Source organism: Rhinatrema bivittatum, chromosome 1 (assembly GCF_901001135.1).
Source record: "Rhinatrema bivittatum chromosome 1, aRhiBiv1.1, whole genome shotgun sequence".
NCBI lineage: Eukaryota > Metazoa > Chordata > Amphibia > Gymnophiona > Rhinatrematidae > Rhinatrema > Rhinatrema bivittatum.
This window is the reverse complement of record NC_042615.1, coordinates 582,205,323-582,222,103: the sequence shown is the minus strand read 5'-3', so window position 1 is coordinate 582,222,103 and position 16,781 is coordinate 582,205,323. Positions and strand designations below refer to the sequence as shown.

Below are 16,781 nucleotides of genomic sequence, written 5' to 3'. Positions count from 1 at the left end.
GATGGCTCAGTGGCAGGGCAACAGCAATGTCATGGGGCTCATCTGGGATCAAATCCCAGGTCAAGTCTTCTACTCCTTAGATAAGCTATGGATATACTGCAGAAGCAGTATTCACTGGGGAGGAAGACACAGTAATTGTGCAAGGACACATAGTCAACTTAAGAGTCTTGGTGCATAACTCCACTCCCATCCAAGAACACTGCAATGGACGGGTTAAGTAATTTGAGAGAGGGATATGAAAATAGGGGATAAAAAGCCAGGCAACTGTGAATGAAGGCTCATAGAGCTATATATCCAATAGCGGCTGCTTCCAATTGAGTGGTAAGCCCCCCAAAATAGCAGGAAGAAACTGCCAGGCCAAAATATAAAATAAAATAAGTTGGTACCTTCCATAGGCAGAACCCAAAAGAGACAAGACACTTGCCACCTAGAAGCTAAAAATTAGAATGGAATTCTGTTGTGTTTTTGCCTTGTACCAATTAGTAACTATGGCCAAAGTATCTTGACTGCACTACTGATACAGGGTGCAAAGAAAATGTACAAATACAAATCTAGATAAACATTTATATTCAAACAAATGTATAGTAAAAATAAGCAGATTTATTGGAGGGGTGAACAGAATTATATTTATCCAAATAAGGTATGTGTATTTACACATGAATACATATGTACATGTAACTGATATATGGTGAAATATATATTTACTTTATTTTACACAAGTAAGCACCCCCAAATTATTTACAGTAATTTAGAAAATCAGCAATATGACTAGAAAGAAGACAGTCTACAATGGTTTCTTTAAAAATCTGTTCACAGTTTTAAATTTAACATTTCAGTAGTTGTGTTTTCTTCAAAAGTCAACGAATATGAATCATACTCCTCCTCAAGCATTCTCTTCCAGATTTTAACTAAAAATAGAAATATGAAGATAAAGGTCAGTAAAATGTACTCAACTCAATTTATCATCGTCTACTGGAGCATTTGTATATTTGAATGTCTGCAATTATAGTAGTCCTCATTTATAATCAGTAATTCACAGGGGAGTCCTGGGTAACAGACAGTTTGTAAATAATAAGTATTATATACAAGAAAAAAATAAGCATACAAAAGTCACTCACTCAAACATTTTCAAAACGCTAGACCATGACAGAGCTGAAAGAAAATTAAAGAGAACTTCCCTATTCAAAGTTTATTCTCCAACAAGGCAAAAGTGCCTCAATAATAAAAATGTATTACCCACATACGCCACAGGTCGCAGCAGGGTACATAAAAACATTCATAATTCTAAACATACAGTAAAAACATATATACAATACCAAAAATGATCAATCTATTATTCCAACTGAGAAGACATTTACCAAAGCAGACAATAATATTATTTACACTCACTTGAGTAGCGATCTTGCTTACCTTGAAATAAGATTCTTGCTGTTGGGAATATCCATTTTGAGTAAAGAATGTGGAAAGGGAAACCTAGAAATCGAGAGGGGTCTATGGACCTGCAACTGACAGGAAACTGGACAAACCAGATGCACTTTACATTCCTTATTTGCTATCATTCTGTGTTTCTGCAGCAGATAAGTAGTACAATCTACTCAATGAGGAAAATGGGGGCATATGCTGATATCACTGACAGTCATGCTGCTGTTATCACAAAATAAGTAAGTCTAGCAGCAGCAGGGAGCTTTATTTCACAGTTAGCTAATTCATGACTTGCTTGGGCCTAACACTTGTTCAGTAAAGGGGCATTTCCACTTGACTGAACAATATGCTACCCTGAATTCTAAATATGAGAGTTTCACTGGCATAAAGTGTTCTAAAAATTCAAATTATTAAATTTGACATTTTATCACTTCAGCTTTATTATATTGTAAGGCAAGGTTGGGCAAACTTTTTTGTGTTGGAGCCACATTACAAATTATCAAGCACAACGAGGGCCGGAGAGTGGAGCGGGGCATGGTAGGGTGAGGCAGGGTGGATCATCAACACAGCAATCAAATCTTCACCACTTGCTGCAAGCATTTCAGTATGCAGCAGGCTTAAGTGCCATCAGTTTTAGCACCCAAGGTGCCCCTTCAATCATGGATCTCCAGCCTCTCGAAATCAGAAAAACCTTCAACCCATCAAGTACAAGGCATTTTCCCAGCTAGCAGACTACATCACCTCAGTCACAAATCCAGGCCCATAAAGTATAAATACTAAGATGCAGACAAAAAACTGGACTGGAAACCACTAGAAGCCAGAATCATATGCAATGCAATAAATCAAAAACAGAAATATCACCATTCCTCATAAAACAAAGTCAAGAAATATAAATCAATCATAACAGTGAGGAAACTATACTAATAAAAAGTATATTTCAAAACAGATGACAAGTAGACCACCACCTAATAATTAAGAACAAGAATTTAAAAAACCTATCAATTTTAAACATTTCCCCAAAATCAAATATTTCAAAACATCAGATATATCAAACACCCAATAATTAAAATTAATAAGGATAAAAAAAAATTCCCACTCTCCATACCTGGAAATTTTTCATTTCCATTCACCCTGAGATTGTAGACCTGGATTAGTAGGGGGAAGGAGAGGAGGGTACACACAAACTTCCTTTTTCTATCACACACACACACACACCCTTCTACCCTCTCTCGTCTCACTCTCCTCTTTTACTTCCTCTCTCCCTTTTCCCTTCCCTTTCAGTCATTCAACCTCCTTCCCTCTCAGTCACACAACCCCCTCACCCTCTTCCCTTCCCTCTGTCATTTACTCTGTCACTCAATCCCCTTACATTCCTTCTGTCACTCACCCCTCACTTCTACTCACCCTTTTCCCTTGCTTCATTACCCTTCCCTCTCAGTCACTCCCTCCCATTCACTCCCTTCATTTCCCACCTCTCCCATTCCTCCCCTTCCCTCTCAGTCACCCTCGTTTCTCATTCCAACCCCCTTCCCACTTAGTCACTACCCCCTCTCTTCCACTCACTCATTCCCTTCCTTGACACACACCATCTCTGACAGTCACTCACCTTCTCCTTCCCACTCATTCATGTCCCTTCCATTTCACTCACTCACCATCCTCGCCATATTCTATTCCTTCCCTCTATGTCCCTTCCCTTACTCTCCTATTACTCACTACTCTTCACAGCAGCGCAGGACCTCTCCTCACTGGCAGGGGATGGAAACCCCACTAGCACGCAGACGCATTGGATATCTCCTTGCGCATTGACAACTAGGCCTCCTCCTAGCTGGTGGGGAGTGGAAATCCCGCCAGCGTCAATGCACTGGGTCTCTCTTCGCGCTGATGGGGGTGGGAACCCTGCCAGTGCCAATGCACCAGGTCTCTCTTTGCACGCTGACAAGCGCACAGACAGCTGGGCCTCCTCCTTGCTGGTGGGGAGGTGGGAATCCTTTCATTGCCGACCAATGGGTCTCTCCTCATTGGCGGAAGGCGGGTGGGAACTCTGCCAGAGCTGTGTCTCTCCTCGTTGGTGGGGTATGGGAACCTTGCCAGCACTGGCGAACAAGGTTTTTCCTTGCTGGTGGGGTGTGTGACCCCACCAGTGCACCGATGCATTAAAATGTGCTGGTGTTCTGACTTCCCTGCTCAAGCATCAGCAAGGGTGATAACTTGGCCTTTGATGATGTCAGGAAGATAGGTCGGAGCATCGATGGGCCGCACATAATATAGAGTGTCTAGATGATAGGCAGGCCTGATTAAATAACATTAAGGGCCAGATTTGGCCAGCGGGCTGTGGTTTGCCCACCACTGTTGTAAGGATAATAATGTGTGCTTTCGTTATAGGCTGCCACACTGTTCATTGGTCCAAGATACAAAATTATCCAAAGGTGATATACATGACCCTTTTAGAATCATACTGGACCTTTTCTCTAGAGACACTCTGAATTCATTATTAAGTCTATATGTATGTTTTTCATGCCAACTTGGCATTCAACTTTCAGCAGTTAGTTGGGGGTCAACAGTATTTTCGGCCCTTAAAATCTAATGCAAAACATCTGTACATTTCTCAAACCAAATTTCTAGATCTTTTTACAAACCTGGATATTATAGATGGAACAAAACAAAGTTGCTACCTGTAATGAGTGTTTGAGCACAGAAGATCTGACAGCACCAACATGGACCATTTCTCAATTTTGTGGATGAGCTTTTCTAGTTATACATGGAATGTCGCACATAGCTGCTGCCTTGCAAAGTCCCCTTAGTCTTATATATTAACTGGCGCACAGAAAATTTCAGCAGGGGATAAGGAAAGATATGCATGACATCATTGATGACACCCATTACAGGTAAGCAACTTAGCTTTCTCTGAGGACAAGCAAGTTAAACAGTAGCGCATGTGACAATCCTTAGCTAAGAACTGCCTTCAGTAGAAAGTGGAAAAACAAGACTACCAATGGGAGGGACAAATATGTTTTTGTTGTACAATAACAAAAACATTGGATAAAACCTCTTTTCTATCATAGTTTATTATAAAGAAGGCTACCTGAATTACTAAGATAGGCCCTGGGAGGATTGAAGGTTGGAGTCGGATTTTACCCCTTCAACAGAACCTGCAGGACAGACTTAAATCTACTGTCGCATTGGGAATCAGGATCCAATTAGTAATGCAATGTAAATGTGTTTACAGAACTCCACATTGCAGCTTTGCAGATGTCCTTCACTAAGGATATCTTTTGCAGTAGAAGAGGACCGGAAGGCTTATCTGCATACTGCTCCCAGCATCCCCTGGGAGAGGAGTCCAGAGGTTACCGCAAGCGATCCAGGGATTGAATTCCACAGCCCCAGCTTCCAGAGGCCCTGCACCCTTTGCAGTAGAAGATGACCGGAAGCGCACGCCTAACGGCGCGCGAATCTCAAACCCTTCAATTAACTGAGTGAAGATCAATTTAATGGTGGTTAAAGAGGATTGGTAAGTATAGATTTGGGAAATCTTTGGACTTATAAAAGTTTGGTGAAAGGTGAAATAAAGGGATCTATTCTTTAGAGTTTGTGTGTGTCTGAGGTAGTAAGCAAGCCAGAGACAGTTAATTCTAGTGTCTGTCTTTCCCACCCACTCAACCCTTGATTTTTAGGCAAGAGACACTTTCTCATTAAAAATCAATCAGGGTCTTATCTAAATCATACTATTGTACCAGCCCTTATTGAAAGTTTAATCATCCCCTTGTAGGACACTAGCTGATTAATTAGTAAATTCACCTGTAAATTTAAAGTACTCTAATTCCAACTCCTTTAGTATCATAAACTTAAATAGCAGATTCATTAGTAAATACTCCTGTAAATTTAAAGTACTCTAATTCCAACTCCCTTAGTATTGTAAACGTAACTAGGAACTCAATAAAACTAAGATGAAGGAGTAGTCCAGCAGCAAGAAGGGGGCTTTCCAGTCTTTTGCATTGAGTGTCACATGTATGATTTTTTTACCCTCCGGTGAGAGATTGTATGTGTGCATTTGGTGCAAAGAACTCCTGGCTCTCAGGGAAAGAGTCCAATCTCTGGAGGCTAGAGTAGCAGACTTGGAGGAGCTGAGGCAGACAGAGAGGTACATTGATGAGACCTTCAGGGACATAGTAGCCAAGTCCCAGTGATGCCTTGGATCAGAGAGGTCTCCCAGTAGGAGAACACCACCCTGGTGTAGCAGGAAGTGATCCTGTAGCAAGGACCTGCTCTCCAGGTGAGGACAAGTTTCCCAGGGCTATTGCCCAGAGGGAAGGGTTAGGCCGGCCATCACAGTTGGTGATTCAATTATTAAAAATGTAGATAGCAGGATGGCTGGTGGACGTGAGGCCTGCCTGGTAACTTGCCTGCCTGTTGCGAAGGTGGCAGATCTCACGCGTCCCCTAGATAGGATTATAGACCGTGCTGGGGAGGAGCCGGCTGTCGTGGTACATGTGGGCACCAACGACATAGGAAAATGTGGGAGAGAGGTTCTGGAAGCCAAATTTAGGATTTTAGGTAGAAAGCTGAAATCCAGAACTTCCAGGATAGCATTCTCTGAAATGCTTCCTGTTCCACGTGCAGGTCCCCAGAGGCAGGCAGAGCTCCAGAGTTTCGATACGTGGATGAGATGATGGTGCAGGGAAGAGGGATTCAGTTTTGTAAGGAACTGGGGAAACTTTTGGGGAAGGGAGAGACTTTTCCAAAAGGATGGGCTCCACCTTAACCAGAGTGGAACCAAGCTGCTGGCACTAACTTTCAAAAAGGAGATAGAGCAGCTTTTAAACTAGAACAGGGGGGAAAGCCAACAGTCAGCAGTGCATGGTTCGGAGAAATGTATCCTTGAAGGACACTAATGAAACAGGAGAGTTAGGGCATCCCAACAGAGAGGTTCCAATAAAAGCAAACATAGTCCATGTGCCTATATGTAAAAAATCACTAAAGCTAATAATTTCCAAATTATCCCTAACAATTGAAAAGCAGGTTGATAATACAAACAAAAAAACATGTTGAAATGTCTGTATTCCAATGTCAGAAGTCTAAGAGGTAAGATGGGAGAGTTAGTGTGTATAGCAGTAAATGATCAGATTGACATAATTGGCATCACAGACTTGGTGGAAGGAGGATAACCAATGGGACAGCGCTATATCAGGGTATAAATTATATCGCAATGATAGGGAGGATCAACTTGATGGGGGTGTGGCACTTTATGTCTAGGAGGGTACAGAGTCCAACAGGATAAAGATCATACAAGAGACTAAATGCTCAGTAGAATCTATATGGGTAGAAATCCTATGTGTGTTGGGTAAGAGTATAGTGATAGGAGTATACTATCGTCCACCTGGGCAAAATGGTCAGACAGATAATGAAATGCTAAGAGAAATCAGGGAAGCTAACCAATTTGGTAGTGCAGTAATAATGGGAGATTTCAATTACCACAAATATAACAACAGTTAATTCAGCTTACAACGAAAATCAATATTGCAGACAAATACGTTGCGATTAAGGCTTTTAACTTCTTATGTGTCAAATCTCATTTAATGTATGAGTAGGACCATCATAACACCCGCGGTAACCAAGCAATTTAGCCTGTATATTTAACCGCTATAGGTCATGTTTAATCATTGGTCCAAATATCTCAGTCCTTTTTATTGAATGAATCTATTTTTTACTGTCTTTTTCACTTTTTCATAAAAATTGCCTTTCAAAGGACTGGATCTCGGAAGCTCGGTAGTGCTGTTTAAAGAATATACTGAGCTACACCAACTGGACAGGACCTCCGAAGCGCGGTAGTGCAATCAAAACAAGGGAAGTACCGTTCCACATCAATTTTTATGAAAAAGTGAAAAAGAAAGTAAAAAATAGATTCATTCAATAAAAAGGACTTAGATATTTGGACCGATGATTAAACATGACCCATAGCGGTTAAACATACAGGCTAAATTGCTTGGTTACCGCAGGTGTTATGATGGTCCTACTCATACATTCAATGAGATTTGACTCATAGGAAGTTAAAAGCCAGATTTCAATTACCCCAATACTGACTGGGTAAATGTAACATCAGGACCTGCTAGAGACAAAGTTCCTGGATGTAATAAATGACTGCTTCATGGAGCAATTGGTTCAGGAACCAACAAGAGAGGGAGCTATTTTAGATTTAATTCTTAGTGGAACGCAGGACTTGATGAGAGAGGTAACGGTGGTGGGGCCACTTGGCAATAGTGATCATAACATGATCAAATTTAAACTAATAACTGGAAGGGGGACAATAAGTAAATCTATAGCTCTAACACTAAACTTTCAAAAGGGAAACTCTGATAAAATGAAGAAAATAGAAAAAAAACTGAAAGGGGAAGCTGTAAAGGTTAAAGAAGTGTTCAACAGGCATGGACATTGTTTAAAAATACAATCATAGAAGTGCAGTCCAGAGGTATTCCACGCATTAAGAAAGGTGGAAGGAAGACACAACGATTAACGGCATGGTTAAAAGGTGAGGTGAAAGAGGCTATTTTAGCCAAAAAAACATCCTTCAAAAATTGGAAGAAGGATCTATCTGAAGAAAATAGGATAAAACATAAGCATTGTCAAGTTAAGTGTAAAACATTGATAAGACAGGTGAAGAGAGAATTTGAAATGAAGTTGGCCATATAGGCAAAAACTCATAATAAAAACTGTTTTTAAATATATCCGAAGCAAGAAATCTGTGAGGGAGTCAGTTGGACCATTAGATGACCGAGGGGTTAAAGGGGATCTTAGGGAAGATAAGGCCATTGCAGAAAGACTAAACAAATTATTTGCTTCAGTGTTTACTAAAGAGGATGTTGGGGAGATACCAGTTCCAGAGATGGTTTTCAGTGGTGATAAGTCAGACAAACTGAACCAAATCCCTGTGAACTGGGAAGATGTAGTAGGCCAGATTGACATACTAAAGAGTAGCAAATCACCTGGACCAGATGGTATGCATTCTAGGGTACTGAAGGAACTAAAAAATGAAATTTCTGATCTATTTGTTAAAATTTGTAACCTATCATTAAAATCATCCATTGTACCTGAAGACTGGAGGCCAATGTAACCCCAATATTTAAAAAGGGCTCCAGGGGCGATCCGGGTAACTATAGACCAGTGAGCCTGACTTAAGTGCCGGGAAAAATAGTGGAAACTATTCTAAGGATCAAAATCGTAGAGCATGTAGAAAGACATGGTTTAATGGAACACAGTCTGCATGGATTTACCCAAGGGAAGTCTTGCCTAACAAATCTACTTCATTTTTTTTTTTTTGAAGGGGTTAATAAACATGTGGATAAAGGTGAACCAGTAGATGTAGTGTATTTGGATTTTCAGAAGGCATTTGTCAAAGTCCCTCATGAGAGGCTTCTACTAAAACTAAAAAGTCATGGGATTGGAGGCGATATCCTTTCATGGATTACAAACTGGTTAAAAGACAGGAAACAGAGAGTAGGATTAAATGGTCAATTTTCTCAGTGGGAAAGGGTAAACAGTGGAGTGCCTCAGGGATCTGTACTTAACCGGTGCTTTTCAATATATATATATATATAAATGATCTGGAAATGAATATCACAAGTGAGGTTATAAAATTTGTGGAGGATACAAAATTATTCAGAGTAGTTAAATCACAAGCGGATTGTGATACATTACAGGAGGACCTTGCAAGACAGGAAGATTGGGCATCCAAATAGCGGAAGAAATTTAATGTGGACAAGTGCAAGGTGTTGCATATAGGGAAAAATAACCCTTGCCATAGTTACACGATGTTAGGTTCCATATTAGGAACTACCACCCAGGAAAAAGATCTAGGCATCATAGTGGATAATACTTTAAAACCATCGGCTCAGTGTGCTGCAGCAGTCAAAAAAGCAAACAGAATGTTACGAATTATTAGGAAGGGAATAGTTAATAAAACGGAAAATGTCATAATGCCTCTGTATCGCTCCATGGTGAGACCGCACCTTGAATACTGTGTACAATTCTGGTTGCCGCACGGCAAAAAAGATATAGATGCGATTGAGAAGGTACAGAGAAGGGCAGCCAAAATGATAAAGGGGATGGAACAGCTCCCCTATCAGAAAAGGCTGAAGAGGTTAGGGCTGTTCAGCTTGGAGAAGAGACGGCTGAGGGGGGGATATGATAGAGGTGATTAAAATCATGAGAGGTCTAGAACGAGTAGATGTGAATCGGTTATTCACACTTTCGGATAATAGAAGGACTAGGGGGCATAAGAACATAAGAACATGCCATACTGGGTCAGACCAAGGGTCCATCAAGCCCAGCATCCTGTTTCCAACAGTGGCCAATCCAGGCCATAAGAACCTGGCAAGTGCCCAAAAACTTAATTAATAGCAGGTAATGGACTTCTTCTCCAAGAACTTATCCAATCCTTTTTTAAACACAGCTATACTAACTGCACTAACCACATCTTCTGGCTACAAATTCCAGAGTTTAATTGTGCGTTGAGTGAAAAAGAACTTTCTCCGATTAGTTTTAAATGTGCCACATGCTAACTTCATGGAGTGCCCCCTAGTCTTTCTATTATCCGAAAGAGTAAAAAACCAATTCACATCTAGCCGTTCTAGACCTCTCATGATTTTAAACACCTCTATCATATTCCCCCTCAGCCGTCTCTTCTCCAATCTGAACAGCCCTAACCTCTTTAGTCTTTCCTCATAGGGGAGCTGTTCCATTCCCTTCATCATTTTGGTCGCCCTTCTCTGTACCTTCTCCATCGCAATTATATCTTATAATTTTGTTCTGAAGGAACTCTGCTTTGTCAAGGCTCCTTGAGATCTATGATGGGGCGAAAGGAGGCCTCCTTCCTGGGCACTCTGAAATAAATGGAATAGATCGGCCCATATTTTCTTGAGACCTGGACACTGGAACTACAGCCCGCAGGCTGAGGAGCCTTGACAAAGCAGAGTTGCTTACCTGTAACAGGTGTTCTCACAGGACAGCAGGATGTTAGTCCTCACATATGGGTGGCATCACAGGATGGAGCCCAATCACGCAACACTTTTGTCAAAGTTTCTAGAACTTTGACTGGCACCTACTGGGCATGCCCAGCATGGCACCAACCCTGCATCCAGCAGGGGTCCCCTTTCAGTCTAATCTTATAGTAAAAAGTACATGCAAAAAAATAAAATAAGACAACATAGGCGAACCCAACTCCACGGGGTGGCAGGTGGGTTTCGTGAGGACTATCATCCTGCTGTCCTGTGAGAACACCTGTTACAGGTAAGCAACTCTACTTTCTCACAGGACAGCAGGATGGTAGTCCTCACATATGGGTGAGTACCGAGCTGAGGATGCCCGAGCAATGCACCAAATGCACCCAAAAGACGTGCAACAGGCACAACAACAGGGGTGGAATTTGATAAGGAGGGCATCCTGAAACCCTGAACGGGTTGGTGGAAGGATGTTGGGTAGTTAAACTGAAAACAAGTTGCGTAAAACAAATCTTGTCTGCCAGCCTTATCTAAGCAATAATGGGCTGCGAAGGTATGGCGAGAACTCCAGGTAGCAGCCTTACAAATATCAGCAAGTGGCACAGAACGGAGGTGCGCTACTGATGTCACCATGGCCCTGATAGAGTGTGCTTTCACATGGTCTTGCAGCAGAATGCCTGCTTGTTGGTAGCAAAAAGAAATACAGTCCGCTAACCAGGAGGAAAGGGTTTGCTTTCCCATAGGATTTCCCAATTTGATGGAATCGAAAGAAACAATTGAGTGGATTTCCTGTGGGCCGATATGCGGTCTAGATAGAAGGCTAGGGCACGTTTGCAGTCCAAGGAATGCAGAGCCTGTTTCTCCTGGGTTTGAATGGGGCCTGGGAAAAAGGTAGGTAGGATGATGGATTGATTAATATGGAATTCCGGTACTACCTTTGGGAAAAACTTAGGGTGAATGTGGAGCACTACCCTGTCATACAGAATTTTAGTGTAAGGCGGGTAGGTAACTAAAGCCTGCAACTCACTAACTCTGCGAGCGGAGGTGATAGCGAGAAGTAAAACTACTTTCCAGGTGAGATAGCGGAGATCACAAGAGTGGAGAGGCACAAACTGAGATTTCATGAGCCACCCCAAAACCATGTTAATGTCCCAAGCAGGGGCCGGGGGGCGCAGTGGAGGTTTTAGGTGGGGCAAGCCTCTCATGAAGCGTGTTACTAAGGGTTGTGTTGAAATAGCGACATCCCCCACGCCCTTATGAAACGCGGCTACCGCGCTGACATGCACCCTGATGGAGGAAGTTTTCAGGCCTGACTCTGACAGGTGCCAGAGATAGTCCAGAAACTTCATCGTGGAACAAGTGAAGGGGTCCACGAACATGGAAGTGCACCAGACCGTAAACCTCTTCCATTTAGAACGATAAGACCTTCTCGTGGAAGGCTTTCGTGAAGCTACCAGGACTCGGGTCATCGACTCTGAAAGGTTAAGAGGTTAGAGTATTAACCTTTCAACATCCAGGCAGTCAGAGAGAGGGCCTGGAGGTTGGGGTGGCGCAGGTATCCGTCGTTCTGAGTTATCAGAAGCGGATCCTTCCCCAGAGGAATGTGCCGGCGTACTGGAGGATTGGGAACCACATCTGGCGTGGCCAGTGAGGGGCTATCAGAATCATTACACCCTTGTCCCTCCATAACTTCACGAGAGTCTTCAATATGAATGGAAGTGGAGGGCACGCATAGAGGAGACCGCTGGCCCACAAGAGGGCGAAAGCATCCCTCGGTTGCGAGTGGTGGCTGCGAGTTAGAGAGCAGAAGTTTTCTACTTTGCGGTTGTGGACTGATGCAAAGAGGTCTATGTGAGGGTAACCCCAACGTTGGAATATTGCGTCCGCTACAGTGGGGTTGAAAGACCACTGGTGCGGAAGAAACGTGCGACTCAACTTGTCCGCCAACACATTGTCCACACTCGGCAAGTAGGTGGCTGTGAGGTACATTGAGTGGGAAAGGGCCCACGCCCATATCTGTGCAGCTTCCTGACACAGGAGGTAGGAGCCCGTTCCCCCTTGCTTGTTGATGTACCACATCGCCACCTGATTGTCGGTTTGAATCAGGATGGCCTTGTTTGAAAGGCAATCCTGAAAAACCTTGAGGGCATATCTGATCGCCCGAAGCTCCAGGAAATTTATCTGATGTTTGGCTTCCTCTGGAGACCAGGTTCCCTGAGTCTGTAGGTCGCCGATATAAGCACCACACCCTAGGTTGGAGGTGTCTTGTCAATGTAATTTGAGGTTCTGGAGCCTGAAATGGAAGACCTTGAAGTAGATTGGAGTGTTGTATCCACCAGGCCAGCGACAGGCGGAGCTGTGTGGAAACGTGAACAATGCTGGACATTGGCTGACAAGCTTGAACCCACTGGGATTTTAGGGTCCACTGCAATTCTCCCACCAAGTCAGAGACCTAGGAGTCATACTAGACGATCAAATGACACTCAAAAAATGTATTAACACAATACTCAGAGTGTTTTTTCAAGATACATACACTCAAAAAACTTAAGCCTTTACTTCACCTTTCTGACTTCCGCACAGTTTTACAAGCTATGATATTTTCCAAAATTGACTATTGTAATTAAACTTCTATTAGGCCTACCCAAAAACTCCATCCACCCTTTACAAATCCTGCAAAATACTGCAGCTCATATCCTTACCAATACTACCTCAAAGGGACATATTACCCCTATTTTAAAAGGGTTACATTGGCTCCCTATTCACTCTTGCATACAATACAAGACACTATCACTCATTCATAAAGCCCTCCACAATCCCGAAATGAAATGGTTTAATAACTCATTACAATTTCAGATATCTAACAGACCAACTAGAAATCCATACCTCGCCACCTTACAGACCCCCTCGCCCAAACTATTTAACCATGCATCTACCAAAGCCCGAGCTCTTTCCTCATCTGGCCCCACGTTATGGAACACTATGCCCACGGAACTACGTCTTGAATGGTCTCCTAAGATATTTAAGCAAAAACTCAAGACATGGTTATTCACTCAAGCCTATACATGATACCTACATGTGTTACTACACCCTACATTTACCCTTCTTTTATTCACCTAATACCTCTTTCTTTATGCACCATTTCTGTCTCGCTCCTTATAACTACTTTGTACCTTTGATACACCTTTATTTAACCGCTACACTGTAGTATTGCCCTCACTCCCTCCATTTGCCATTTCTAAGTTACAACTCCATTTTTCACTACTCCCTTTCAAATTATACTTATGGTGTTCCTAGGCTCCCCCTGTTATCATTTAAGTTTGTCACCTTTATAAGTTGCGTTTAATTGAAATATATTGCATTATTTATGTTTACTTGTTATATGTATAAGACTTCATATACTTTTTTCATGTTAAATGTATAACGCCCTGGCATATGTTCCTGTTCTCTGTACACAGACGCAATATCTCTGATGAGTGGCGGTATATAAAAACCAACAAATAAATAAATAAATAAATTACTCTCATGGCTAGGCAGGCCATCGGAGTGACATGCACCGCGGATGCCATGTGACCCAGCAGTATGAGGAAGTGACGAGCAGTTGAGGATACTCGAGTCTGAAGATGATGCGCCAGAGAGGCCAGGGTGAAAGCCCAATCCTGAGAGAGGAAGACTTTCGCCTGGATAGTGTTTAGGTCAGCCCCTATAAAGGATAGGGTTTGTGAAGGAACTATCTTGTATTTTGGATAGTTGATTAGACACCCTAGGGAGATCAGGGTATGGAGAGTGAGACGCAAGGATGCCAATGCGGTTTGTTGAGTCAGAGCCCTTATCAACCAATCGTCGAGATAAGGATAGACATCGACACCCTGACTCCTGAGGAAGGCTGCGACCACCACGAGGCACTTGGTAAAGACTCGTGGAGCGGACGCTAGGCTGAATGATAGTACACGGTACTGGAAGTGACGAGGGCCAACCAGGAATTGCAGGAATTTGCGGTGAGATGGAATAATTGAGATGGTGAAGTCTTGGAGATCCAGAGAGCACAGCCAATCTCCTTTTTGTAGAAGAGGGAGTAGAGAGCCCAAGGTTACCACCTTGAACTTTTCCCTTTGTAGATACTTGTTTAGGGCGTGAAGGTCCAGGATTAGACAAACGCCACTTGACTTTTTTGGGATGAGGAAATACTGGGAATAGAACCCCTGCCCCTGTTGGGAGAGGGGCACTGGTTCTATTGTCCGGGACTGGAGGAGGGTTGAAACCTCCTGTTCTAGAAGGGGAGCGTAGTCGGACGATCCCCACGTCAGCCAAGGTGGGGAGTCCACCGGTACAGTCAGGAAGTTGAGGTGGTAACCCTGAGTGACTACCGCAAGCACCCACTGATCGGTGGTGACTGTGTGCCAAATGTTGGTGAAGTGGCACAATCAACCGCCGACCAGTATAGATGGAAGAGGAGGTTGGCATATGCTCTCCAGGGAGGAGTCAAAACCCTGACACTGGTCCCGGCTGAGGGGCTGGCTGGGTCTTCTGAGGTCAGGATTGCCTGGACTGACCTTTTTGATAAGGCTTGAAAGGGCGACCTCAGGAATCTGGAAAATAATACCTTCTTGGTTTGTAGGCTGGCCGCTTACAGTCTCGACTGAATGTCCTCTTGGAGGTGGACGAGAAATCAGCAGGCACTGAAGAAAGTTGACACAGCGTTTCATGGTGGTCCTTTAGCTGCGCCACAGTCTCCTGGATTTTGTCTCCGAAGAGATTATCACCAGCACAGGGCAGGTCAGTCAACCTGTTCTGTACCTCAGGTCTTAGGTTGGAGGATTTCAACCAGGCCCACCTTCTTGCACTAATCCCCACTGCGGACACCCTAGAGGCAGTGTCAAATATGTCGTACGCAGCGCGGACCTCATGCTTGCCCACATCCAGGCCTTTTTGAACCAGAGCATTAAGCTCATCCTGGAATTGGTCAGGTAAAGATTCAGAGAAATCCTGGATCTTCTTAAAAAGGTTTCTATTATACTGGGTCATGTATAACTGGTAGGAAGCAATATGAGATATAAGCATTGAGCCATGAAAGACCCATTTGCCAAAAGCATCTAGGGATTTCTGCTCCTTCCCTGGAGGTATGGAGGAATGACTTTTGGAATGCCGTGCCTTTTTCTGGGCTGATTCCACAACCACAGAGTGATGATCCAGTTGTGATCTTTGAAACCCAGGAGCTGACTGTACAAGATAGGTGGCATCTGTCTTACGGTTGACAGGCAGAACCGAACCTGGGTGCTCCCAATTCCTCTTTAGAAGATCAATTAGGATTTCATGAATAGGAATAAACATGATTTCCTTAGGAGCATCAAGAAACTGGAGTACTCCCAGCATCTTGTGCCTTGAATCCTCTTCTGTCTGAAGCTGAAATGGAATTGTCTCAGACATTTCTTTAATGAAGTTAATAAAGGACAGATCCTCTGGAGGAGAACGCCTTCTCTCTTCAGGAGGAGAGGGCTCTGAAGGCAGATCATCTGTATTCTGGGAAGAATCATTCAGTCCAAGAATCATAAGGTTGATCACTAGCTCCCTGAGGATCTTCAGAGGGGAGAAATGGCGTTATTCCCGAAGGGCCGGGCCTAGGCATCGACGGAGGTACCGACAGCGATGGATGAGTGAGTGGCAGAATTCCAGACGGCGGTATGGGTATCGGTGTTTCTTTGTCTTCTGATGACAAAGGTATCTGTGTCAAAGGAAGAGGACATACCGATGTCCTTGGATCCAGCGGTGGAAGGGCATCGATCAATGCATCCAGTCTACCCAGTAGCGGTGCGAGCGCCATGGGAATCGGATTGGTGATCGGCGCAGGCACTGGTACCGGCGTCGATGGAGGCTGGAAGCCCTGTAGTGCTTTACCAATGGCCTCTTGGATCATCCGAGCCAATTCCTCACAGAAGCCTGGGGCATGTAACCCCGGTTCCGGAGTAGGAGGCAATAGAAGCATAGCCGGAGGGTCCATCAGTAAAAGTGGAGTCGCGGCTCCCTGCACCATGAAGGTGGGGGAACGGCTCGGTGACCTGGTCACAGAAGAGGATGGGGCCTTCTCTGGACGGGATTTGTCGGTGGCTCTGTTGACGCCGATGCCAAGGGCTTGCCGGGATCAGCAGACTGAGCCTTCCGATGCCGGTGTTGATGCTTTTCACGATGTTCTCCTCGGTCCTTCTCCTAAGGCAATGAGGAAGAAGTCGACACCTTCGGAGTAGTCGATGCCGGCCAGGCAGCACTGGTGTCCCGCTGCTGGCGAGTGGTCGATGGCACCGGCTCAGACGAAGTAGTCAATGGAGTCGGGGGTTTTGAATGAAAAAGAAACTCCATCTTCCCTAAACAGGCTTT

General features: G+C 43.8%; 1 protein-coding gene across 7 annotated transcripts in view; it reads right to left on the bottom strand.

Annotated features, from left to right (window-relative positions):
- Window positions 1-580: 580 nt before the first annotated feature.
- The window catches only part of SECISBP2 (SECIS binding protein 2), a 303,042-nt gene continuing 286,841 nt past the window's right edge, over window positions 581-16,781 (bottom strand). For all 7 annotated transcript variants that reach the window (XM_029618469.1, XM_029618450.1, XM_029618477.1 and 4 more), the window contains one exon: window positions 581-908. In XM_029618469.1, coding sequence (XP_029474329.1) covers window positions 811-908 — 98 coding nt within the window. In that variant the 3' untranslated portion in view covers window positions 581-810. The remainder of the gene's footprint in view (window positions 909-16,781) is intronic.